This window comes from Callospermophilus lateralis, chromosome 4 (assembly GCF_048772815.1).
Source record: "Callospermophilus lateralis isolate mCalLat2 chromosome 4, mCalLat2.hap1, whole genome shotgun sequence".
NCBI classification, from domain to species: domain Eukaryota; kingdom Metazoa; phylum Chordata; class Mammalia; order Rodentia; family Sciuridae; genus Callospermophilus; species Callospermophilus lateralis.
The window spans coordinates 84,146,576-84,172,901 of NC_135308.1; the positions used below are offsets into that span (position 1 = coordinate 84,146,576).

At 36.1% G+C, this 26,326-nt stretch overlaps 1 protein-coding gene across 3 annotated transcripts in view; it reads left to right on the forward strand.

Moving 5' to 3' along the window:
- Positions 1-26,326, forward strand: part of Dera (deoxyribose-phosphate aldolase) — a 112,999-nt gene that overhangs the window by 56,342 nt on the left and 30,331 nt on the right. For all 3 annotated transcript variants that reach the window (XM_076852705.1, XM_076852703.1, XM_076852704.1), the window contains one exon: positions 8,688-8,816. In XM_076852705.1, the coding sequence (XP_076708820.1) occupies positions 8,688-8,816 (129 nt within the window). The remainder of the gene's footprint in view (positions 1-8,687; positions 8,817-26,326) is intronic.

Consider the following 26,326-nt stretch of genomic DNA (forward strand, 5'->3'; position numbering starts at 1 on the left):
GGGCAGAGCCGCCACCAGCGCCTTTTAGGTAGACAGACCTGCAACCAACAGACAGAACAGGCCTAGTGGCCAGCGGAGGGGCAAAGCCACTGCTCACGCCTGCAAGGTAGGCGGACCTGTGACCACCGAAAGAACAGGCCCATCGAAAGTACAGGCACAGCGGCCTCCCGGCGTGGTAGGCACATTGCCTCAGTTGGAGGAGGGGAAGAACCACCGCCAAAGCCTGCGAGGGAGACTTTGCAGCTATACAAGAGCAATATAAATATATAGGGGGAAAAATCAATAACACAACAGTTTCACCAAGCAGAAAGAAACACGATCAATATGAAAAGACAAGGAAAGAAAGGACCACAAGCAATGCAGGTCAACTCAACTTTAGAAGAGGTAATTTCTGCAGCAGATGGAATATCAGATAAAGAATTCAGGATATACATGCTTCAGATGATCTGGAGTCTCAAGGAAGACATTAGACAGCAAAATCAGTCAATGAAAGACCACTTCGACCACTTTGACAATCAATTACATAAACAAATCCAAGAAGTAAAAGATCAATTATACAGGGAGATAGAGGTTATAAAAAACAAACAAACAGAAATCCTGGAAATGCAGGAAACAATAAACCAACTTAAAAACTCAATTGAGAATACTACCAGCAGAGTAGAACACTTAGAAGATAGAACATCAGACAATGAAGACAAAGTATTTCAACTGGAGAAGAACATAGACAGCTCAGCAAAGCTGTTAAGAAACCATGAGCAGAACATTCAAGAAATATGGGATAACATAAAGAGACCAAACTTAAAGTCATTGGGATACAGGAAGGTACTGAGGTCCATACCAAAGGAATGAGCAATCTATTCAACGAAATAATACGAGAAAACTTCCCAGACTTGAAGAATGAGACAGAATCCCAAATCCTAGAAGCCTACAGGACGCCGAATGTGCAAAATCATAAGAGATCCACACCTAGACACATTATAATGAAGATGCCCAACATACAGAATAAGGAGAGAATTTTAAAAGCTACAAGAGAAAGGAAGCAGATTACATTTAGGGGTAAACCAATCAGGATAACAGCTGATCTTTCAACACAGACTCTCAAAGCTAGAAGATCCTGGAATAACATATTTCAAACACTGAAAGAAAAGGGGTTCCAACCAAGAATTGTGTATCCCGCGAAATTAAGCTTCAGGATGGAAGATGAAATTAAAACCTTCCATGATAAACAAAAGTTAAAAGAATTTGCAGCTAGAAAACCATCTCTTCAAAACATCCTTGGCAAAATATTACAGGAAGAGGAAATGGAAAATATCAATGAAAACCAACAGCAGGAGGTAGTACAGTAAAGGGGGGGGGATAATCAAAGAGGAAAACAAACCATGTTTAGTAACATAAATAAACAAATATGGCTGGAAGAACAACCCATATCTCAATAATAACCCTAAATGTTAATGGCTTAAACTCACCAATTAAGAGACACAGGCTAGTAGAATGGATCACAAAACAAGACCCAACAATATGCTGCCTTCAGGAGACACATTTGATAGGAAAAGACATACATAGACTGAAGGTGAAAGGTTGGGAAAAATCATATCACTCATATGGACTTCGGAAACAAGCAGGAGTGTCCATACTCATATCAAATAAAATAGATTTCAAGCCAAAGTTAATCAAAAGGGATGAAGAGGGACACTACATACTTCTTAAGGGAACCATACACCAACAAGACATAACAATCATAAATATATATGCCCCAAACAATGGTGCAGCTATGTTCATCAAACAAACTCTTCTCAAGTTCAAGAGTCTAATAGACCACCATACAATAATCATGGGAGACTTCAACACACCTCTCTCACCACTGGACAGATCTTCCAAACAAAAGTTGAATAAGGAAACTGTAGAGCTCAATAACACAATTAATAACCTAGACTTAATTGACATATATAGAATATACCACCCAACATCAAGCAGTTACACTTTTTTCTCAGCAGCACATGGATCCTTCTCAAAAATAGATCATATATTATGTCACAGGGCAACTCTTAGACAATATAAAGGAGTAGAGATAATACCATGCATCTTATCTGACCATAATGGAATGAAATTGAAAATTAACGATAAAAGAAGTAAGGAAAAATCATGCATCACTTGGAGAATGAACAATGGGTTATAGAAGACATCAAGGAGGAAATTAAAAAATTCTTAGAGATAAATGAAAACACAGACCCAACATATCGGAATCTATGGGACACATTGAAAGCAGTTCTAAGGGGAAAATTTATTGCTTGGAGTTCATTCCTTAGAAAAAGAAAAAAACAACAAATAAATGATCTAATACTTCAACTCAAAATCCTAGAAAAAGAAGAGCAAAACAACAGCAAAAGAAGTAGAAGACAAGAAATAATTAAAATCAGAGCTGAAATTAATGAAATCGAAACGAAAGAAACAATTGAAAAAATTGACAAAACTAAAAGTTGGTTCTTTGAAAAAATAAATAAAATCGACAGACCCTTAGCCACGCTAACGAAGAGAAGAAGAGAGAGAACTCAAATTACCAGCATACGGGATGAAAAAGGCAATATCACAACAGACACTTCAGAAATACAGAAGATTATCAGAAACTATTTTGAATCCTTATACTCCAATAAAATAGAAGATAGTGAAGGCATCGATAAATTTCTTAAGTCATATGATTTGCCCAGATTGAGTCAGGAGGATATTGACAACCTAAACAGACCAATATCAATTGAGGAAATAGAAGATACCATCAAAAGACTACCAACTAAGAAAAGCCCAGGACCGGATGGGTATACAGCAGAGTTTTACAAAACCTTTAAAGAGGAACTAATACCAATACTTTTCAAGCTATTTCAGGAAATAGAAAAAGAGGGAGAACTACCAAATTCATTCTATGAGGCCAACATCACCCTGATTCCTAAACCAGACAAAGACACTTCAAAGAAAGAAAACTACAGACCAATATCTCTAATGAACCTAGATGCAAAAATCCTCAATAAACTTCTGGCGAACCGGATACAAAAACATATCAAAAAAATTGTGCACCATGATCAGGTAGGATTTATCCCTGGGATGCAAGGCTGGTTCAATATACGGAAATCAATAAATGTTATTCACCACATCAAAAGGCTTAAAAATAAGAACCATATGATCATCTCGATAGATGCGGAAAAAGCATTCGACAAAGTACAGCATCCCTTTATGTTCAAAACTCTAGAAAAAATAGGGATAACAGGAACATACCTCAATATTGTAAAAGCAATCTATGCCAAGCCTCAGGCTAGCATCATTCTGAATGGAGAAAAACTGAAGGCATTCCCTCTAAAATCTGGAACAAGACAGGGATGCCCTCTCTCACCACTTCTGTTCAACATAGTTCTCGAATCACTGGCCAGAGCAATTAGACAGACGAAAGAAATTAAAGGCATAAAAATAGGAAAAGAAGAACTCAAATTATCACTATTTGCAGATGACATGATTCTATACCTAGCAGACCCAAAAGGGTCTACAAAGAAACTATTAGAGCTAATAAATGAATTCAGCAAAGTGGCAGGCTATAAAATCAACACGCATAAATCAAAGGCATTCCTGTATATCAGCGACAAATCCTCTGAAATGGAAATGAGGACAACCACCCCATTCACAATATCCTCAAAAAAAATAAAATACTTGGGAATCAACCTAACAAAAGAGGTGAAAGACTTATACAATGAAAACTACAGAACCCTAAAGAGAGAAATAGAAGAAGATCTTAGAAGATGGAAAAATATACCCTGTTCGTGGATAGGTAGAAGTAACATCATCAAAATGGCGATATTACCAAAAGTTCTCTATAGGTTTAATGCAATGCCAATCAAAATCCCAACGGCATTTCTTGTAGAAATAGAGAAAGCAATCATGAAATTCATATGGAAAAATAAAAGACCCAGAATAGCAAAAACAATGCTAAGCAGGAAGTGTGAATCAGGCGGTATAGCTATACCAGACTTCAAACTATACTACAGAGCAATAGTAACAAAAACAGCATGGTACTGGTACCAAAACAGGCGGGTGGACCAATGGTACAGAATAGAGGACACAGAAACCAATCCACAAAACTACAACTATCTTATATTCGATAAAGGGGCTAAAAGCATGCAATGGAAGAAGGATAGCGTCTTCAACAAATGGTGTTGGGAAAACTGGAAATCCATTTGCAACAAAATGAAACTGAATCCCTTTCTCTCGCCATGCACAAAAGTTAACTCAAAGTGGATCAAGGAACTTGATATCAAATCAGAGACATGGCGTCTGATAGAAGAAAAAGTTGGCTATGATCTACATACTGTGGGGTCGGGCTCCAAATTCCTCAATAGGACACCCATAGCACAACAGTTAATAACTAGAATCAACAAATGGGACTTACTCAAACTAAAAAGTTTTTTCTCAGCAAAAGAAACAATAAGAGAGGTAAATAGGGAGCCTACGTCCTGGGAACAAATCTTTACTCCTCACACTTCAGACAGAGCCCTAATATCCAGAATATACAAAGAACTAAAAAAATTAGACAATGAGATAACGAATAACCCAATCAACAAATGGGCCAAGGACCTGAACAGAAATTTCTCAGAGGAGGACATACAATCAATCAACAAGTATATGAAAAAATGCTCACCATCTCTAGCAGTCAGAGAAATGCAAATCAAAACCACCCTAAGATACCATCTCACTCCAGTAAGATTGGCAGCCATTAGGAAGTCAAACAGCAACAAGTGCTGGCGAGGATGTGGGGAAAAGGGTACTCTTGTACATTGCTGGTGGGACTGCAAATTGGTGCGGCCAATTTGGAAAGCAGTATGGAGATTTCTTGGAAAGCTCGGAATGGAACCACCATTTGATCCAGCTATTCCCCTACTCGGTCTATTCCCTAAAGACCTAAAAAGAGCACACTATAGGGACACTGCTACATCCATGTTCATAGCAGCACAATTCACAATAGCAAGACTGTGGAACCAACCTAGATGCCCTTCAATAGACGAATGGATAAAAAAAATGTGGCATTTATACACAATGGAGTATTACTCTGCATTAAGAAATGACAAAATCATAGAATTTGGAGGGAAATGGATGGCATTAGAGCAGATTATGCTAAGTGAAGCCAGCCAATCCCTTAAAAACAAATGCCAAATGTCTTCTTTGATATAAGGAGAGTAGCTAAGAACAGAGTAGGGACAATGAGCATGAGAAGAAGATTAACATTAAACAGGGATGAGAGGTGGGAGGGAAAGGGAGAGAGAAGGGAAATTGCATGTAAATGGAAGGAGACCCTCAGGGGTATACAAAATTACATACAAGAGGAAGTGAGGGGAAAGGAGGAAAAATATAAGGGGGAGAAATGAATTACAGTAGAGGGGGTAGAGAGAGAAGAGGGGAGGGGAGGGGGGAGGGGGGATAGCAGAGGATAGGAAAGGCAGCAGAATACAACAGACACCAGAATGGCAATATGTAAATCAATTGTTGTGCAAATGATGTGATTCTGCAATCTGTATATGGGGTAAAAATGGGAGCGCATATCCCACTTGAATCAAAGTGTGAAATATGATATATCAAGAACTATGTAATGTTTTGAACAACCTACAATAAAAATTAATTAAAAAAAAAAAAGATCAGGATCAAAAAAAAAAAAAAAGAAAATGACTGGATCCAGTTCTGATTAAGTTAAGATGAAGAGAGATTTATTAGGAAGTCCTGGAGTGGCTCACTGAATAAGCAAGAAGCCTGGAGAACTAGGCATTGAAAAAAGGACCATGGAAGACCAGTTGGCAGAGAATGCAGCTCAACTGTACCATAGGAAGTTTGTCCGTAGTACCACTGATGGTGCTGTTGCTATGGCCAGCACTGTTCCAGAGAGCTGGCTAGTGGCCAGCCACTGGGCCACAGGACCCATGGGTCTGCTGCTAGGCTGATGCTGTAGTAAAAAAGGAAATCTAACTCTTCTTTCATCTTTGCATCTTTTAGTAAGATTCAAAGGCCCTGATAGAAGCAGTCACTCAAGGGAGACAATATCACATTTAAGAAAGGCCAGATTTGTAGATGTTTTGATTTAATTGTTCCCATATAGTCTGGGCAGGATGGTAACAGAAGGAAATGATAACTTTCCAAATGTTGAATCTTAAAAAAAAAAGATATTTTCTGAGGGAAACTTGATCTTGTTATGTGGGTGAAATAGGTCACTAAAACGATTTGAGAAAAATCACCGGGAAATTGGCTGCTAAAGAATGAGAGAGCACTGGTTGTCTATTTGTTAAATCCAGTTAAGCTCTAAGTGACCACTTTTTGGTTCACTCTGGGTCAGAGATAAAATAGCCTAACTTCCAAATGACTAATAACTGGACAAATCATAAATACATCTAGATTTTCTGTCTAATATTAATAGTAGGTAAAGAAATTCATTGATAGTACTCTTTAGAAAAAGGATGATAGTTTTGTTCATAAATATGATTATTATCAGTGTTTTAAGAATTTGTTATTCAGGCTAGAGTTCACTTTAGCCAATGCTGTAATAAAATATTTTCAAGCCTTATCTGATGACTCACTGATTTGTAAGTACTAATCCATACAACAGAATTTCTGTTTGGTACAATGAGTTGGATCAGGCCACGAAATAAGATATGACTTTTATCACACACCACTTAATGGGAACTAATTTTATTAGAATTCTGAACTTTTAGTGATTAAAGTTTTGATTGCTTATAGTATGTCAGACAATAAAGTACTTTACATATATCTTCTTTTTTTTTCATTTTCATAGTAACCCTTTAAACTACATATTATTATTGATACTGTAAGGATGAAACTGAGGCTGAGAAGTAACTTGCTTGAGGTCCTGCAAGAAATGGTGGAGCTGGGTTTTAAGTGCACATTTATTTGACTCTAAAGCCTCCTTTTAATGTTAATACTTTATTTTGAAAGAAAACCATTAAATCACAAGTCTACTATGGATTAACACTCTTGAATTTTTAGATCAGGAGATTGCCTTGTCACTTGTTCTTAGAGAACAATTTTCTCTTTTTAGAGTCAGTGGCTCAAGAAATGCCATTCCATCCAAGATTCATTTTCTGAGCTAAAAGAATGTAAATTGTTATTGCTGCATAGGCTGTTACTGTTTATAACATTCCTGCACAAGTTGTCATACTGGATGTGTGGATCACACAACTTTCTCACGGGTTAGGATGAAAACTTACAGGGTCAGGCAGGCTATGTGGCATCTCAGATCATCTCTAGGACTTGAAACTACTCATTATTAAGGACTGAATATTTTCAGAAAAGGACTGAATGGTTACCATCTCTTGGTGGTTACAAATCTCTAAATTTATCAAGCATCTTGTATAAGATATCTCCTTGTATAAAATATCTTTTTTTTTTTTTTTTTTTTTTAAATTGAGTTTTCACTTTCAAGTTTCAAATTAAGTTCAGGCTTTCTAGGATTGGGAAGGCAAGTTTTGTTTATTTTAACTTTTATGGTTTTGACTGAATTTGATGATTTGAAGCTAAAATGTAATCTTTTATGTGTATTAGGGTAAATCTCTAAATTATAGAATTCTCATCATGGCATTAAAAATGCTAATCCTAACCCTTATTGTGAAATGTTTCTCTCTTGCTCAGTTTAGTCCATGTGCTTACAAAACTGCTTTCTATGTATGACATACACATACACATGGGAAAGAAAAAGCCCATCTTAGTCTTGACAGTGTGACATTAGTCTAAGTTCTATAAAGAAGGTGGCTCACTGATGTAGGGTAAAAGCCCAGATCCACTGATGTCATTGACAAAAGCCTGTAAAATAATTCTTCAAAAATTTAATACTCATTACATCTTATTTGTTTACTAAAATTCTGTTACTTTGAATATGAATTGTTTTAATTCAGTTTTATCTTATTATATACATAGTTTTTTGGTGTGTGTGTGTGTGTATATAATTTTTAAAAATCAAGATGCTTTCTGGGTACTGTATGGAGCTCTAGAAAGCCAGATGTGGTATGGCTATAGACAAATAGATTCAAGGCTGCAACATCAAATGCCTCTGTGGATAGATAGCCTTATGCATATACATCTAGTAATACGTGATCAGGCTCAACACTTTTTAGTCAGATATATAGATATAAACCCTTGTAGATCATGGATCAAAAGGTTCTATCTTTGTTATTATTAGCAGAACTCTTAGGAAAGGTCTGCTTTGTACTCCAACAAAAGAACCTATTATATGTGAATGAAAGAATTAATAGAGACCTACGGATTCTTGTGTTTTGTTTTATTTTTAGTTTGCAGTTTGGTGTACAACTTTATATTTGTTAAATTTTTTTTCTGATAAGTCAATTATCATATGGAAGAGGTGGAAATTATTTATAATCTGCATGGCATTATAACAATATTTAAAAAGCTCCATGACTCTGGACCTGGGGCCAGGGCTGAGAAATGGTTTCCTAGTGGCAAACTAAGCATTCCTTGTAACACGATGTGAACTGCAACAGAATGCTCTAGGCAATATTAAATTGGGGTGATTTTTAGAAAGTGACAAATGTTTTATGTTTCCTAAATCTGAAATGGGTTCTACCAGCTCTAAACGGCTGCCAAGTTATGTTATCACTTGCCTGCTTTGTAACTGCCTCAATTATTTTCTTCCCCAGCCCTGTATGATGAGATCCGTCAGTTTCGCAAGGCCTGTGGGGAGGCTCATCTCAAAACTATCTTAGCAACAGGAGAACTCGGCTCTCTCACTAATGTCTATAAAGCCAGTATGATAGCAATGATGGCAGGTAAGTGTTTTATATTTAAATGATGTTTTGTATTAGATTGATGCTATTTAGGAATAATAAATAAATGAAAGCATTTTTCTATTATTAAAAGTTCTAACCACTTAATTTTTTTTTTTGTGGGGGGTGTGAGATATTTTGTGAAAACATGTACAGTGAAAACTAGTCAAAAACTCTTGGCTTTCTTCCACATTTCCTGTGGCGTTTCATTGTTGCACTATTCTTATAAGGCAGTAGATGGCTCTCTTGTTAGTGAATTGCCTTTTGTGTTATTTGATTATTCATTCATCAACATATGTTAGACAGGACTTATTTCTCTGACTTATTTAAGCTTTGGATTTTTCTCAGAGATGTGTACCCATACTATTTAAGGCAGCTTCTGCTTTTGTGTCAATTAAAAAAAAATTAGTGTGGTATTGTTTTTCATACTTTCAAATGTAGATTGACTTATTCTTTATTTTTACAAATAGCAGATCTATCCATTTAGACATGCAAGCTTGAAACCTCAGAGTTGTGCTTGAGAGTTTTCTTACCTTCAGTCTTGAGAGTTCTTTTCTTTACTGTATCTGTCCTCCACATTGTTGCAAAACAAACTTTTAAAAATGTTAATTTGATTATGGTGCTGCTTGCTTAAAAATCTTTTAGTTGCTTCTCTTTTTCTTCCAGATAAAGTATAAATTCCTCAATTCCTCAATCATCCTTCCTAAGACTTCCAAAAAGTCCTTCCTAAGACCCTTCCCATGTCTCTACCATCATCATCATCTTTTTTTTTTTTTTTTTTTTTTTGTGGTGCTGGAGATTGAACCCAAGGTCTTGTGCATGCAAGGCAAGCACTCTACTAATGGAGCTATATCCCCAGCCCTCTACCATCTTCTTTTTCTTTCACCCCACAGGCTCCAGTAATATGGAATGATATATAGTCCTGTGGCTGATATCATCCAAGCTTTTGTATCTTTGTATGTGCTGTGCACCTGCCTAAAATGACTTGAATAACTCCTTGGTGTCTTTGTATTCACAGGCATCACCCTTTTCGGGAATATTTTCCTGAAACCACTTCTTCCTCTACCACTTGGCCCATTTTCTCCTGTGTGCCCCCATATCATTCTCTTTAAACTTCTTAATGTTAGTTTATCATACTGCACTGTGATTAAGGGCTAAATTCTAGGGACCAACCCTACTAGGGGCCTCACATTTAGATGAAGATACCTGGCTTCCTTGGTCTTAAATGTGGGCCAGGGCTGGGGATGTGGCTCAAGCAGTAGTGCACTCGCCTGGCATGCATGCGGCCTGGGTTCGATCCTCAGCACCACATACAAACAAAGATGTTGTGTCTGCCGAAAACTAAAAAATAAGTATTAAAAATTCTCTCTCAAATACAGATGGAGTTCATAACCCACTTGAATCTAATGTATGAAATATGATATGTCAAGAGCTTTGTAATGTTTTGAACAACCAATAAAAAAAAATTCTCTCTCTCTCTCTCTCTCTCTCTCTCTCTCTCTTTAAAAAAAAAATGTGGGCCATACACTGTAGTTACCCTTTTGAATTTTATACTCTATATTTCTTGAAAGTTTTGTTAGACCTGGTAGATCATCTCTGGAACACTAATGAAAACCAGCCTGCTAGGCATTAACGGTGCTATTGCCCTCATCACTGCTACTGGACCAGAAAATATCTGCTCTTACTGTTCCATTTAGAGCAAATTTCTGAAAATCTAAGAATAAGAAAGAACAGAACACTGAACAGTGGGTTGTTTAGTGGCGTTCACATTTCAGCGGTCCATAGTGAAAGGCTGCTGCAATTCTTTGGAACCTGGGAAAAATCCCTTAGAATCTTAGGTAGACTTATAGTTTCCGTTTCATGCTCTGTGCCAGCACAAGGGATTGTTAGCTCAGGCAACAAAGCAAAAGTTTAGAAATGAACAACAGTAGCCATCCATTTGCACTACCCATTTTGTGGTGCCTTCACTATTGGTGTATACATGAGACTGATATACTCAACAGGTCACATCTGAGCCACTCTTGAAGCATCTGTTACCCTCGAATAGTTTATTCATTTTGAGAGGTGAGCCTAAGTCTATTCTACTCACTGAACATACTACTTACAGTAGGAACATGGTATTAGGTCATCATGCTTCGGAAGCCTTTGTTTCACTCTGTATCCTTCTAACCATAGGGAAAATTTGATTAGAAACTCTCCCTTCCCACCCTCTCTCTCCCTCTCCCCCTCTCTCCCACTTCCTCCCTCTTCCTCCCACTCCCTCCCTTTCTGCTTATTTTGCTGTCCATGTTGTTTATCCGCTTCAATTTTTTTCATTCAACCAGTGTCTGTTGTTAATGTACTATGAGTAATGATCAGTATTCATATTCAAGTCTTTCTCCTTCCTCTTCTTGTTTCTGTGGTACTGGGTGAACCCAGGGCTTTGTGCACGTCAAGCAAGCAATCTAGCACTGAGCTACACTCTAGTCCTACCAGATACTTTTAAATAATATATATATATTTTTTAGTTTTCAATGGACCTTTATTTATTTATATGTGGTGCTGAGAGTTGAACCCAGTGCCTCACACATGCTAGGCAAGTGCTCTACCACTGAGCCATGACCCCAGCCCTAAATAATATTTCTTAATCTTCACATCAGCCTTGGAGTTGATGAAGAAACTTGATAAAAATAACTTAAGGTCACAAAGCTAATACATCTTCTATAGTTCTTATTTGACCCAGGTCCTCCTGCTCCAGATTTATTGTTTTTTTCATTTCATAACTGTTTCCCAAACCCATCATGCTAGTGCTTAGCATGAATGAAAGATACAGTCTTTGTGAGGTATAAAGTATGAAAGCATCTAGCCCATTTCCTGGTCCATGTTTTATCCTGTTGAGATATAGAATAGAGTTTTAAATATTTTTTGAAGACCTTTCTAAATTTAAAAATTTTTATATTATTTTAACTTTATTTGTAACTCACCAAATAATCCTCTCTATTTAAGACTGACTAAATTTACATTGTTTTCTACTATTTTTTTTTCTTTCACTGATTTATTTTTAAAAATCAAATTTATTTCAGTAAATTTGCATTCTCTTTAATTCAGATGATAAATATATAGTGTGAGGATTTTTGACAATTTGTATACATGTGTAGCCATTAGTCCAGTCAAGAAGTAGAATATTTATATCATCCCACAAATACTTACACATCCATCCCTCCATCTATCTGTCTATCTATTTATTTAATTATAGTTGTTGATGGACAGAATGTCTTTATTTTATTTCTTTATTTTTATGGGTGCTGAGAATAGAACTCAGTGCCTCACACATGCTAGGCAATCACTCTGCCACTGAGCTACAGCCCCAGCCCACTTACACATCTCTTTATAGTCATTTCCATACTTCTCTCCTGCTGTTCCGGGTGTACTCCCTGATCTGATTTTATCACCATGTGTAAGCTTTTGCAATTTTAGGATATTATATAATCATATAATATGTATGTACTCTTTTAGTGCGTCTGTCTGCTCCTCTTGCTCAAGATAATAGCTGAGATACTAAGGAGTTTACTTAGAAGTATTAAACTGAACAAATACACTGAATTTCTAAAATTATTGGTAAAAAGTTGAATATTTTCCCCCTCAGTCTGGTGTCTGTAGGATCTATAGTTATATCTCATTCTTCATTCATGTTATGGATTATTTTTGTTTTCTTTCCTGTTGCTTTTGTTCTCCTCCTCCCCTTCTTCTTCTTTACTTTCTTCCTCTTCTGTCTTTTAAGTCTTATAAGGAGTTTTCCAATTTTATTAATCCTTCTTAAGAAATAGCCTTGTTTTTTTTGATGTTAAGGTATTTTCTAATTCCCTTTGTGACTACTCTTGTCATATAGAGTGGAATGTTATTTTGATTGAGATGTATAATTTCCAAACATTTAGTACTTTTCTGGGTGTTTTATTGTTATTTTATAATTTGAAAATTTTTTAGAGTATCTATTGTAAGTCCTTTTTTTTTAAATTAATGAGGTTTTGATTTTATAGTTTATTTTATGGTATCTTTAGGTAAATGGTTTAATTCACTTAAAAGAATTGGTATTCATAGATGTTGGTGCAAACATCAGATCAAGTTGGTTGATAGCTTTTTCAGATCTTTTTTGTTTTGTTTTTGGTCTATGGATTCTATTTATTACCAAGAGGTTATTTAAAATCTCATATATGATTGTGGATATGTCTCCATATTCATGTTCCTTTAGAATATCATTTTTTCCTTTGTGTATTTTGGAGCTCTGTTATTAGGTATATATACTTTTAGGGTTGTTATGTTTACCTTTTGAATTATCAAATTCATTATGAGATGTCTGTCTTTATCTCTGTTACTAGTCCTTGTTTAAATGTCCATGTTGTCTAATATTAATCCTGCCACACCAGTTTTCTTGTATTTACCATTTACATACCTCTTTTCCCCCATCCTTTTATTTTCAACCCCCATCTATAGTTATATATTTTAAGTATATCTCTCTTAAAAGAAGGAAATCCTATCATTTTTGACAACATGGATGGATCTGGAGATCATTATGTTAAGTGAAATTGGCCAGGCACAGAAAGACAAGAAGAACCACATGATCTCACTCATGTTGGATTTAAAAGTGTTGATCTTGTAGACACTGAGAGAGGAATGATGGTTCTAGAGTCCAGGGACAGGTAGGAAAGGGTTGCTCAATAGCTGCTAAGTTATAGTTAACTAGGAACAAGAAGTTCTGTTGTTCTGTTACATAGTAGAGTAACTATGAACAGCAATGTACTATACATTTCCAAGAGCTACAAGAAGTTTGAAAATTTTTATGTTAGATATGTTTAACCAGATTTAAATATTATACAGTGTATACACGTATTGTACTTTTATGCTTTTATGTATCAGTTAAAATTAATTTTAAAAAAATGAAAGTACATTTCTTATGGATAGCTTTTTAAAAATTTATTGTGATAATCTGTACTTTTTAATCAAAGAGTTTTGTCCATTTACATTCTATATAATTATTGATGTGGTAGGATTGCCTGTCATCTTGCAATTTATTTTCTATCTCCTTTTTGTTCATCTTGTCCAGTTTTATTTCTTCTGTTTTATTCTTATTTACAGTCTCTTTATATCTTTAAAATGGTTGCTCTAGCAATTAGAATTTACATTCTTAATTTAGCCTAGTCTGCTTAGAATTAACATTGTTTTACTGTACACTTACATCATAAATATAAGAACTTTATTGTAGTTTCATTTGTATCCATCTTCATTGGTCCTTTGAATTATTTTTATTTTCTTACACATGTATTATAAACCCCACATTATAATGAGGCAATTTTAAGTTTCATTTTTTTAAGGAAATTAAAGGAAGAGAAAACTGAACTAAGTTATTGTTTCATATTTTCTATGCATATATTACTTCCATCATTGTTTTCTCTTGTAAATGTCAGTTTCCATCTTGTAGAACTCGGGATGTGAGTCGGGGATAGAGTGATAGCTGAGCATGCATTAAGCCCAGGGTTCAATCCCCAGCAAATTCCCCTGTCCCCACCCTAAAGTTTCCATCTCATATAATTCAGCCTGGGAAATTTGCAGTGCAAGTTTTTGGTAATGAAATCTTTCAGTTTTTGTTCATCTTCATGGAGATGTCTTTATTTCACTGCTATATTTCAAGGATAGTTTGCTGGATATAGAAATCTGGGTTAAGGTTTATTCTTATTTTGACCTTTAAATATGTTACTACATTCTCTATATAAATGTCACATCTTACACTGATTATCTCCTTGTCTTTATTTTTTAACTAATGTCAGCATGATGTGCCTAAATATGGTTTTCTTAGTATTTAGGCTGCTTGGAGTTTGCTGAGTTTATTGGATTTGTTCGTTAATGTTTTCCAACAATTTAAGACATTACCAAAACTATTTTTTTCAAATATTTTCTAGCTTATTCTGTCTTCCTTCTAGGACCCCAAATATATTGTGCTAGACTGCTTGATATTGTCTCATAGGTTACTAAAATCTTGTTTGTTTTAATCCCTCTCCTTTTTCCAAATCTTTCTTCATCTTATTTTGTATCTGAAGTGTGCTTTAAGGCCACACAATGAAATTTATACTGTATGTTTTTAGCTTTTTGTTTGTTTGTTTGATTTTTAAAATTTTTCATTTTCTACTGAGTGCCCCCATTTTTTCACTCATTGAGATCATGTTTTCCTATAAATCTGAGCAGATTTATAATAGATGATTTGAATTTCTTTTCTGCTTCTTTGTACATCTAAATTTTCTCATGGTCCATATCTTGATCTACTGATTTTCTAGTACCTGCAAATATTTCATTCAGTTTTATAAATATACCTCTAGGTATATCTAGGTATACCTAGAGGGCAAGACTGGAAACTTTCTTAATGTCTGGAATTCTACATCACTTTTTGTTTTTCCGTTAACTTAAAATCAGAGTCTCAAAAGGAGAGAAAGATGTGGTTTTCATTCATGATAATATATTTTGTAATTTTGGTAGCCATTTTGATTATTGCAAAAAAAAATTCTGGAGAGAGTGGGTAGAGATATATAATTATATTAGTCTGGTGTTACACATCATTTTAAGTAAAAACTTATTTAGTTGAGGCATTTTCATTTTTGGTCAATCCTATGGTTTGAATATCCCCTCTAAAACTCAAATTGTAACAACCACCAGTAAAATAGTATCAAGAGATGGTATTTTTAAGAGGTGCTTACTTAGATCTACCTTCATGAATGGATTAATGATATTATAGCAGGAGTGGGTTGGTTATTCATTTGGCTTCCTCTTTCCCTCTTTCTTTGTTTCTTGTATTCTTGCTTACCCTTCTGCCATATCATAATGCAGTATGGAGACTCTTACCACACGGCAACAACTAGTTCTTGGATTTCCCAGTCTCTAGAATTATGAGGCAAATTAACTTTTCTTGTCTATGATTTATCCAATCTGTGGTGTTCAGTTACATCAGCAGAGACTGAGTCTCACTGAATTGCTTAGGGCCTCACTAAGTTGCTGAGGTTGACTTTGAACTCCTGATCCTCCTGCCTTAGCCTTCTGAGCCACTGGTATTATAAGTGTGCACCACTGTGCCCAGCATCACTCCTAATTTTTGCACTCTGGAAGCTATAAATCCACATCAGCTCTTTAGACACTTAGCGAAATAAAATAGCTTTAGCTGATTGATATACAGTTAAATGATAAGTAGAACCAAGTCAAGAACCCGAAAAGAAATGAAAATATTTTCAATGGATGAAAAATATGTGATATAATCTATAATACAAGAGTAATAGCAAAAATTTCTTTTTTTTTAATATTTATTTTTTTTCGTATTTGGCGGACACAACATCTTTGTCTGTATGTGGTGCTGAGGATCGAACCCGGGCTGCAAGCATGCCAGGCGAGCGCGCTACTGCTACCGCTTGAGCCACATCCTCAGCCCCGCAAAAATTTCTTGAATGTTAATTATGTAACAGGGACCCTTTTAAGGGCTTTGTGCGTATTTATAGTTAATCTTCATAATTACCTTATGAGGTAGGAATTCTTATATGACAAAATAAAATCAGCTAAAAGAATCTTCTTGCTCCTGTAGGACATGGTCATTGTTGATAATTGGAAATTTCCAGGTATTTCTGTCTTTGTTATATCATTTCTTTTGTCTATAATTTATTCCCTTTCCTTACCATTTTTAAATATTTAATAAAACTAACATATTCGCTCAAATCTCCCTTGATTATCTAGAGGCAGAATTAATTAACTGACAGTGCTGTTATACTTCTAGGACCATTGTAAATACCATCAGCATTTCCCAGGTAATATGGCCATCAGTTGTTTTACCTGGTTAGATTGTTTGCAAAACTATGAACTTCCGTGAGGCCGAGGACTTACCTTTGTTCCTCTTTGGTTACTATCATGTCTGGCATCTAGTAGAACCTAGGAAAATATTTTCAAATATACAAATGAATGAATGAGAGAGGAAAAAGAGATAAGGGAAAGTGAAATTTGAAAATCTAAATGCATCTTTCCAAATATGCCACAGTCTTGTAAGGTTTGAACATGTTATTTTAGAGAATAAACTTTTTTTTAATTGGACCAAAAAAAAAATGAATAATTTATACCTCTGACAATGAGATTATATTTCCAAGGCATTTTTGTCAGTGCAAGGCAGTGGCATGACAATATTAAGTGTGTGTAAGAATTCTGAGGAAATAGCTTTAGAGGCAAGGAAGATCTGGGAAGAACTTTTTGCTTTGACTTTTGGGTTAAAGGAAAATGGAGCTTCTATTTACTTTAGTGGAAATAACAGTGAGAGAAATTCAAGTAAAGGAGGAGGAGGTAAGGTAGGAGTAAACAGTTTGAAGGGAATATAATCAGGTGAGCAAAACCAAAGCCTATTTTTTTTTCCCCATGAAGCAATCCAAAAACAAGATGATAGGAAGTAAGATAGGGAAACATGCTTACAGAAAAGAGAAGTCTAAAGCAGGCCAATCTACTGCTAAGGAATTTCCGCCTAGCAAATGCACACATTAAGAATAATGCCAGAAAGAAGAAAAGTGGGTTTATCTTTCAGTAGCGGTGGACTGTTCACACATACGCAACAGCTAACAAGCCCTGCTCTGAAGTTATTCTAGACCTTATCTTTGGAAATAATACAGGAATGATAAATATGGTTGGAGTAGAAAAGCACTAAAGATGCAATCATAATGTCATCAGGTTTGAATTGCTGATGAAGATCTGTGGAAAGAGTACTACTAACACAAAAATATGGGGCTTGAAAAAAGCAGACCTTGAAGGAATGCAAAATGAGTTTTGAACTTGGCTAGAATTTTGCAATGTATGGGAAATTAAAATGACAAAAATAGGAACCAGGGGAGGGACTATTCGAAATTCAATCCAATAAGATCAAAGTAATGCAAAAACAATGAGATGAAACAGAGAAATAGGAGAAAATGTAAGGAAACTCATTAAATGATAAAATAAGGGGGGAAATAGTGAGAAACTTGCTACCACTGTGGGAAACAGAAACACAAAAAATGTATAGTGATTAGTAGCAAATTAATAACTGAGGTTTTAAAATGTAAATGTGAACCAAATAGTAAATGACACTGTAGATTTATTTTTCTAAAGTTTGACACAAGTCACACTGAGTTCTTTGTCTTAGGCTGTAAAGCTTTGTGTACTCAAGGAATATTGATCCAGATGGCATATCTAGACCCCTGTGGTGTTCCAGCCTGGTTTTTTTTTTTTTTTTAATAAGATCTTGCCTTTGATTTAAAAAGGTATTTAATTTGTGAAAAGATGTGCCATAATTGAAAGTTCATCTTTGGAGAAATTTTAAGAATAGAGATGTATATTAGATAAGGTGTTAAAGGATTTAAAGTATGTCTATATTTACAGTTCCTTAAACTAGTCCTGGAAATTAAACCATTTATAGGGTGAAAACTAATTAACTTGCCATCTCATCCATGGAGGAAATTTAAATCAGGCCCCCAAGCAAAAATTTTACCCCCACTTGTCCCTTTGCTTTCCTTTGTTGAATGCAAAATAAAGAGCTGTGGAAAGGAAAGAAGTTATCAATTTTCTGGCCTCCCAGCAGTGCAGCATCTACTGACGGTGCATTTTGGTGTGTGCATTATCACTTTAATGGAAAGGTTAAGTATATGACATACATTTAAACATAAAGTGTTTTCTTTGCTTCTTGGTAGCTGGAGTGGGGGGGGAGAAGAGCAAAATCTCATAAGCTTAGTTTTTTTGTGTGGTGCATACTTGTTTGTGTAAAATTTTACTGTATGAAACTTTAAAAATATAACCCAACTAGTTCCAGAATCACATCACCACCCCTTCTGGGCCTAACTTTCCTAGAGGAATTCACAGGCACCAAGGCTAGCACATGTAAGACCCAGGAAGTGCTTATTGATAGAGTTAGGTGCCAGCTATATGTACAGGGGCAGTGACAGATGTTATTTGTAAACAACATATAAAAATCAATTTTTAATAAGGCTGTATTTTCCTATTAAAAGAAATATGAAGGAATTTTCTTCTTTAAGTGAAATTCTGGTTATGATACAATGATTGGACCCTGCTTATGTGTCTGAGGTTCTATTATTTATATGTCTGTAATTCCTAACACTTAAGTTCTAGTTATTCATTCTTTCCTAACTGTGCCATGTAGTTGCAGATCTATTCACAAATTTAAAATGGTGGGAAATTAGAATCCTTGAGTAGATCTCAGTATATTACATCAAGCAGATAATTAGTACACACAATTTGTTGAATGAATGAATGAATGAATAAATTAAACGAAGTGAAGTTGATACTTTACACATTCTTTTCATAATAATCCTAAGAAGGAGGTTGAAGAGGTATCTTATCATCTTTGAGTAGATGAAGCACAGAAGTTAGGCGACTAGACCAAGGCCACAAATGGAGTGTAGGTAAGTAGGAGAGTCCTGAAGAACTCATGGTTTACTATCTCACAGTCCTGCTTGCTGCACAAGGATATTACCTGTAAACTCTGTTGATTTGGAATGCAGACTTGTTTCTAGAGTCCCTGAATGAGATTCTGTGTTGCCCTGTGCTCTTCTACTTGAGACAAAAGACGTGAGACAAGAGAGGCACAGTATTTGGAGAAAAAGCTTAGTGGGTGGTGGATATGAAGTCAACATGAAAAGAAAAAATGAAAGTAAGCCCAGCCCAGGCCCTACAGCTGATAAGTCTACAGTAAATACTATTGAAATAATAAGAAAGGGGGCTCAGAGGGCAAGGATCACTCAATTTTCTTTTTTTTTTTTTTATTTACCTTACTCCATTGATGGCCCTGTAATGACACACCTAGAAAATTAGCAGAGTCCTGCCTAAATTGCCACTTGAATTCTGTACTGAAGTTCATCTTTATTTTCAGATTCCCTTAACAGGGTCCTGAGAGTACAGCTAGGGAGGGACAGTGCAAGTGGTCCTTTCTCATTTCCACCTAATGAGGTGCAGGAAAGATGGTTAGAGCTCCGGCAGTGTGAAACTAAAGGAAGAGTGGGTCTGATGAAGAGTCTGGGATAGTGGAAATGACACAGGAGTACATTTAGAGGGAAATCATAGTATAGGATGAGGGAAATAGAAACCTTCCAATGAAGAGCCATTGACAAGGAAGTAGATGTCTAGTGTAGGAAAAAAAAACCTCACGGTTATGGTATTATGTTCAAATACTTACAAATCTTCCTCTTTCAGGGAAGTCTTTTCTCTATTACCCCAAGGAGATAGCACTGGGACCAGCTTTTAGAAGTTAAGGAAAGATAGACTTAAACCTAGTTGTTATGAGAAAGAATTGTGAAAGTCCAATTCATCCAGAAATTGAATGGGCCCCATCAAGAGATAAGATATGTTATAAGCACTGGCTAGATGACAACAGGATGGAACTACTGTGAGACACATGATACACAGCAACCACTACAAACACCTTTGGTTTCAGAGTCAGTGTGAGCCTCTGTTGTAGAAGAGAAAAGCATTTGTGTACACACACACACACACACACACACACACACACACACACGTGAGCTCTGTGTGTAAAATTTTAGCATAGATCACAGTTCAGTAATCTGGACCCCAAAGTATGTGTGTAATGGGAAGGGAAGTATATTAGATATCTGGGGATGCTCTATCAAGATACCACAAACTGGGTGTCTTAGAACAAGGGAAGTTCATTTTCATGTTTCTGGAGGGGAGCCACCCAAAGTCAAGTATGGTCAGGGCCCTACCCACACAGAGTGTTGTAAGGGAGGATCCTTCCTTATCTCTTTATCTTCTGGTGTTTTCTGGCAATACTTGACATCCCTTGGCCTGTAGATGCATTTCTCCAGTTTCTCCCTCATTGCATGGCCTCCTTCTCTTTTTTTCTTCTAAGGATACTAATAATATAATGGCCAATCTTACTCAGTGTGACCTCATCTTAACTGATTGTATCTGCAGTGACCCTATTTTAAAATAAGTCACTTTCTGAAGTATTGGAGGTTGGGATTTTGACATACTTTGTGGGTCACTGTTCAACCCATAGCTGGAAGAAATAGGTTTCTTGCTCTCTGGTTCTATTATTTTCTATAAAGACCTAAAGAAGTTAGAGAAAAAAAATATTTTGAGTCAAACCAGCAAACTTGAATTCAGGTACAAAAGATTGATTTTTCCCTCTAAGCAATGTTGTATGGGTTTGTGGATTGGGGAAATCTAGTAGATATTAAATATTTTTATCTGCAAAAAGCATTTGGTAAGGTTCTCAATGGGAGATTAATGGCTAAAATAAAGAATGAGGCATTAGGAGATAAATTTGCTTATGAGCAAGAGACAGAGACTAACGGTGGAAGGAAATACTTTTTAGATTGGAAAGGAGTGACATACAGCACAAGCCAGGAATCAGTTTTGGGACCTATGGGTTTTTCACTTTATTTTTATTGAACTTTGTAATAAAAATACAGATCTTCAAACAGCCCAAGACAGAGTGAGTAATACTACAAGCATCAGTAATCAAAAGTTATTCTCTATCATAAAGTAAATGACTGATAATAAATACTGACACAAGACTACACAATGTACCATAATATTATAAAATGGAGCAAGCTATTCTCTTGTGTTCTCTTTTCTTCTGCATGGGTGAATATTTCTTTATTTTCTTTTTAAAAAATATTTGCAGTTTTCTAGGTTTACTTTGTAAACCAAATAAATGAAAAAATATATTTTTTTAAATTTGGAAAGATATATTAACTGAAGGAAAAATTGGTTGAAATAAGACAAAGGTTATATTGCCATTGCTAGAATAAAGAAATGAAGGGTCCTGTGTGTTAAATTGCTCAGCAAGCTATTCAGTGAAAAGACTTAGGAAGTGAGGGGGCGTTATTGAAATCATCAGCTTCTTCTGTAGTCATGACTTTAATGGAAGCATATACAAAAAAGCCATTGTTGGAATGATGAAACCGCATATCCGAGGGAGTGAAATATAGCTTGGAACTTTTTTCTTTCCTTTTTAAATTTTAACCTTGCTCTAAAAAATCCATAAAATTCAGTGATTGTATATGTAATTTTTTTCTTCCTAGGAACTGGTTAAGTATGTGGGAAATATACTTTTCAAATTGGAATTTAGCCTGCAACTTTGTTAAGTCACTAAAAGGTCTTTACAAATTCATCTGTGTTTCCCATTATTTGCCAAAAGAAGTGGACCAAATATGGGATAGTAAATTAGCACAACCACTATGGAAAAGAGTAAGGACATCCCTCAAAAGACTAGGCATGGAACCACCATATGATTCAGCTATATTAGTCCTTGATATTTATTTTAAATAGTAAAAGCCATCATATTATAGCAGGTACCCGATGTTTAGAGCAGCACAATTCACAATAGCCAAACTATGGAATCAGCCTACGTGTCCACCACCAGATGAATGGATAAGAAAATATGGTATATATACACAATGGAGTTTTATTTGGGTGTAAAGAAAATGAAATTATATTATTTGCAGGAAAATGGATGGACTTAGAGACCATTATGTTAAGAGAAATAAGTCAACTCATGAGGTCAAGGGCTGTATATTTTCTCTCATATGTGGAAGCTAGAGAGGAAAAAGGAAAAGAAAGGTGGGGGCAGGTCTGATAAAAATCAAAGGGAGATCAGTAGAGGAAAGGGATCACAGTGTGGGAGGCAGAGAGGGAAGGGGGAAGTGCTGGGAGTGATGCTGGCCAAGTTATATTGTTATATTGTGTGCACATATGAATATGTAACAACAAATCCTATCATTATGTACAGTTATAGTGTACTGATAAAAATGGGGAGAAAAAATAGACCAAATAGACACTCAAAAGTTAACTTGTAAAAGGTAAAATGCTTGGAAAATTATAAGGGTTATGAGTATTTAAAAAGTTCATTAACTTCAAATCATTCATTTTATAGATGAGAAAACCAAAATCCAGAAAGATTAAATTTATAAGGAACTAAAATAAACACATAAACTAAAACAAATAACTGAAGTCAAAAGCACAATCTAGAATAAGGTTCTCTATCTGGACTACACATTAGAGTTTTCTCAAGGATTTCTTAAATGAGCTGTTGGAAAGATCCAAGATTCAGCCACCAGAAATTCTGGTTTTAAATGGTCTTACATGGATCCCAGGGAATTAGTATTTCCTAAACAATACTTTGTAAAATTCTCCAGGTACTTCTGTTGTGTGGGCAGGAATGAGAACCTCTGCTGTAGAATCCAGCTTAAAGCTGGAAATAGAAGTCTTAGAAAATAGAAGTCTTTCTATTTATACTATTTATAATTTAGAAATTATTTAGAAAAATTGCTTCAAATTCTGAGGGAATCCTTAAGCATAAGCAGTCCACAATTAGCAAACCAATTGTTCTAGTAGTTATTTAAAAGTTTCTTGTTCAGTGTGCTGCACCTGTATTCCTGGAAAAACAAGAACACACATGAAAATTTGGTCTCTAGGCCAGGTGGGCATCAATTTTTGTATAGGTCTTAGCCAACACAATTAACAGTACTTTTGTAAGCACATGAATTTTTTTACACACACACACACACACACACACACACACATTTTTTGGGGGGTGGGGGGAGTACCAGGGGTTGAACTCAGGGGCACTTGGCAACTGAGCCACATCCCCAGTCCTATTTTGTGTTTTATTTAGAGAGAGGGTGTCACTGAGTTGCTTGGTGCCTTACTTTTTGCTGAGGCTGGCTTTAAACTCACGATCCTTTTGCCTCAGTTTCCTGAGCCACTGGGATAACAGATGTATGCCACTCCACACAGCCCATGAATTTATATTTTTAATTTAGGTCTCTAAGAACATTATCCTTCTGTGCCATTAAAAGAGCACCAAGGTTTCTCCTTCTCTCTTCAGACTGCCCAATTCTAAGTTTTATTGGTGAGTGGAAGGAAATGAGGGATGAAGGGCTGACGTGAAGATTGAAGAGTGGGAGAGAGGAAAGAAGGCTAGTTAACAAGAAAAGGATGGGGTTTCTGCCATTCAAATTCTAGGAATATTTCTTTCCCTTCAATAGGCTCATCCATCAAGTATTTAATGAATATAGTGTCTTTATCAGACGTTATTCTAGGCATTGGAGAAGGATTATGAGAGAGAAAAATAAGTACAACATAGCCCCTGAAATTTAAAAAGTAACATTATCACTTAGTCTTGTGAGGATATAAAGAACAGATTATATGATTGCCCTGTTGTGAATAGAGGAACTGTAGGAACACCTTTTCCAAGCACTACAGAAACACAGGTAACTGTCTCTGGAGGAACATTAGAAGAATTCATGAAGCAAATGATTTATGAGAGAGATGCTAGGTGTAGATGTAAAGAAAACTTTTGGGAGAAATCACTGGTTCTTTTTCACAGCATTGTGTAAGAAGAACATGTCATGATGAGAAAACTGCTCTGGTTGGGAGAATAAATGCAGAAGTGGCCTAAGAGGATGGGGGATGAAGCGGGTAAGTAATTTGGAGCATAGTGCCCTCTTAAGGAATGCGTTTTCTTGTTTGGGAGTATGAAAACTTTTCAGCCTGAGGAAGGAGCAATAAATAGACTGAATGATTATTTGCTCCATCCATTTACTCATTCATTCATTACTGTTTATGGGATATCTGCTGCATGTCAGACACCAGTGATTTAGTCAGCTTTTTCACTTCTGTGACCAAAGAACCTGACAAGAAAAATCGGAGGAGGAAAAGTTTGTTTGGGGGCTTACAGTTTCAGAGTTCTCAATCCATAGATGGCTGACTCCATTGCATTGGGCCTAAGATGAGGCAAACGTCATGGTGGAAGGGTGTGGTGGAGAAAAGCAGCTCAAGACATCACACCAGGAAGCAGGGTCACTTGTCACTCACAAGGACAAAATATAAACCCCAAAGACCTGTCTCCAATGACCCACCTCCTTCAGTCATACTTATCAGCCTATAGTTAGCACCTCGTTAATCCCTATCAGTAAAGTGAAGCACTGATTAGGTTAAGGCTCATAGCCCTATCATTTCACCTCTGAAATTTCTTGCATTATCTAACACATGAGCTTTTGGGGGACACCTCCTATCTTCATCATAACAAGGAAGAAAGATTGCTATGTCACCCTTTCTCCAGACACTTTGCAGTAGTGAAACAAAGATTATATTTTCATCTTTGGGCAGAGTGTCAGCTAGAAATGGGAAACCCATGAGGAATCTGTGGGATAACCATCTGGCTGGCCAGGAAGAGAGCTGAATGAGGCAGTACAGTGGGAGGGAGATGTGTGGGTGGCTGTGGGACATGCTAGGGAGCACAGCTACAGAGCTAATACTACCTGGGCCAGGCAAGATGACGGTAATGCCTGTAATCCTGGCTACTCAGGAGGCTGAGGCAGGAGAATTACAAGTTTGAGGCCAACCTGTGCAATTTAGCAAGACCTGTCTCCAAAAGGACTGGGCGTGTAGCTGAATAGTGGATCACCCCTAGGTTCAATCTGGGGGACACCCCCCCAAAAAAAAAAGTACTTGAGAATGACCTCATGCTGAGCAGGGGAACTAGTAGGCCGAAAGCTCAGAATGGTACCATTTCTCAGGATAGGGAATTTAAGAGAAGCAAAGTCCCCACACCCCGCCCACCAGCCCAAGAATCAGAGCCTCTGCTTCCCTTTATAAGACGTTCACCTGTTCATTCTGTTCCTGGTTTATTGCAGAGTGCAGCATAGTCTCTCCATTTCTCTGTTCTTTTATTTCTTGTAACAAGGAAAAAATTAACATTTTTAAGGAAATCTGATTAAGGCTATGAAGGTGAAAAAGAGGCAATTTTTCTGTTTAGAAAGCATTAGCAAGACAAAGCATGTAAATAAAAATGAAGAACTAGTAGAGTCATTTCAGTGATTTAGGAGGAAAAAGGAATTCATGCTTTTACTTGAATTATCAGGATGATGTTTTACTTGCTGGTGACCCAAGAATAAGTGTACGAGTATGCTTTTTGTAAAAAATTTATCACCAACTGGGGCATCCAAAGTAAGTTTCCTATGTTAAGAAGCTGCTAAATTGGGCAGGGACAACAGAGGAGGCACTGAATAGTCAATGAAATTGGAAAGAATTTTGATCACCCATGTCACACAAAGCCAGCAAAAGGCTGTTTGTAGAGTGTTAGCTGCTATCACACTGGTTTAATATTAACATTCTAGTGAATAATTAAAATAAGCCTGTTTATTTTTTAATAAAAAGAAAAAGCATATAAGTTATCTCAGAGTTTGCAATGGTACCTATAGTTGCATCCATCAGCTGTTGAGGTTTTTACCAGGATTGTGTATTAGGTAATTTAGAAAATTCCAAAGAAGATGTTCTTTTGCCTCTCTCTTCATTCTTACTTTTCAGTACTTGCTATTATAATGCTTTCAAAAATATAAAATAAAAATCCTCAAACTGCTTTGAGGTATTTTCCTTACAGTTGACATTTCCCAAATTGTGTGCTTATTAAATATATTTTCCTTCTGGAATTATTTTTGAATTGTATTTCTCATTTC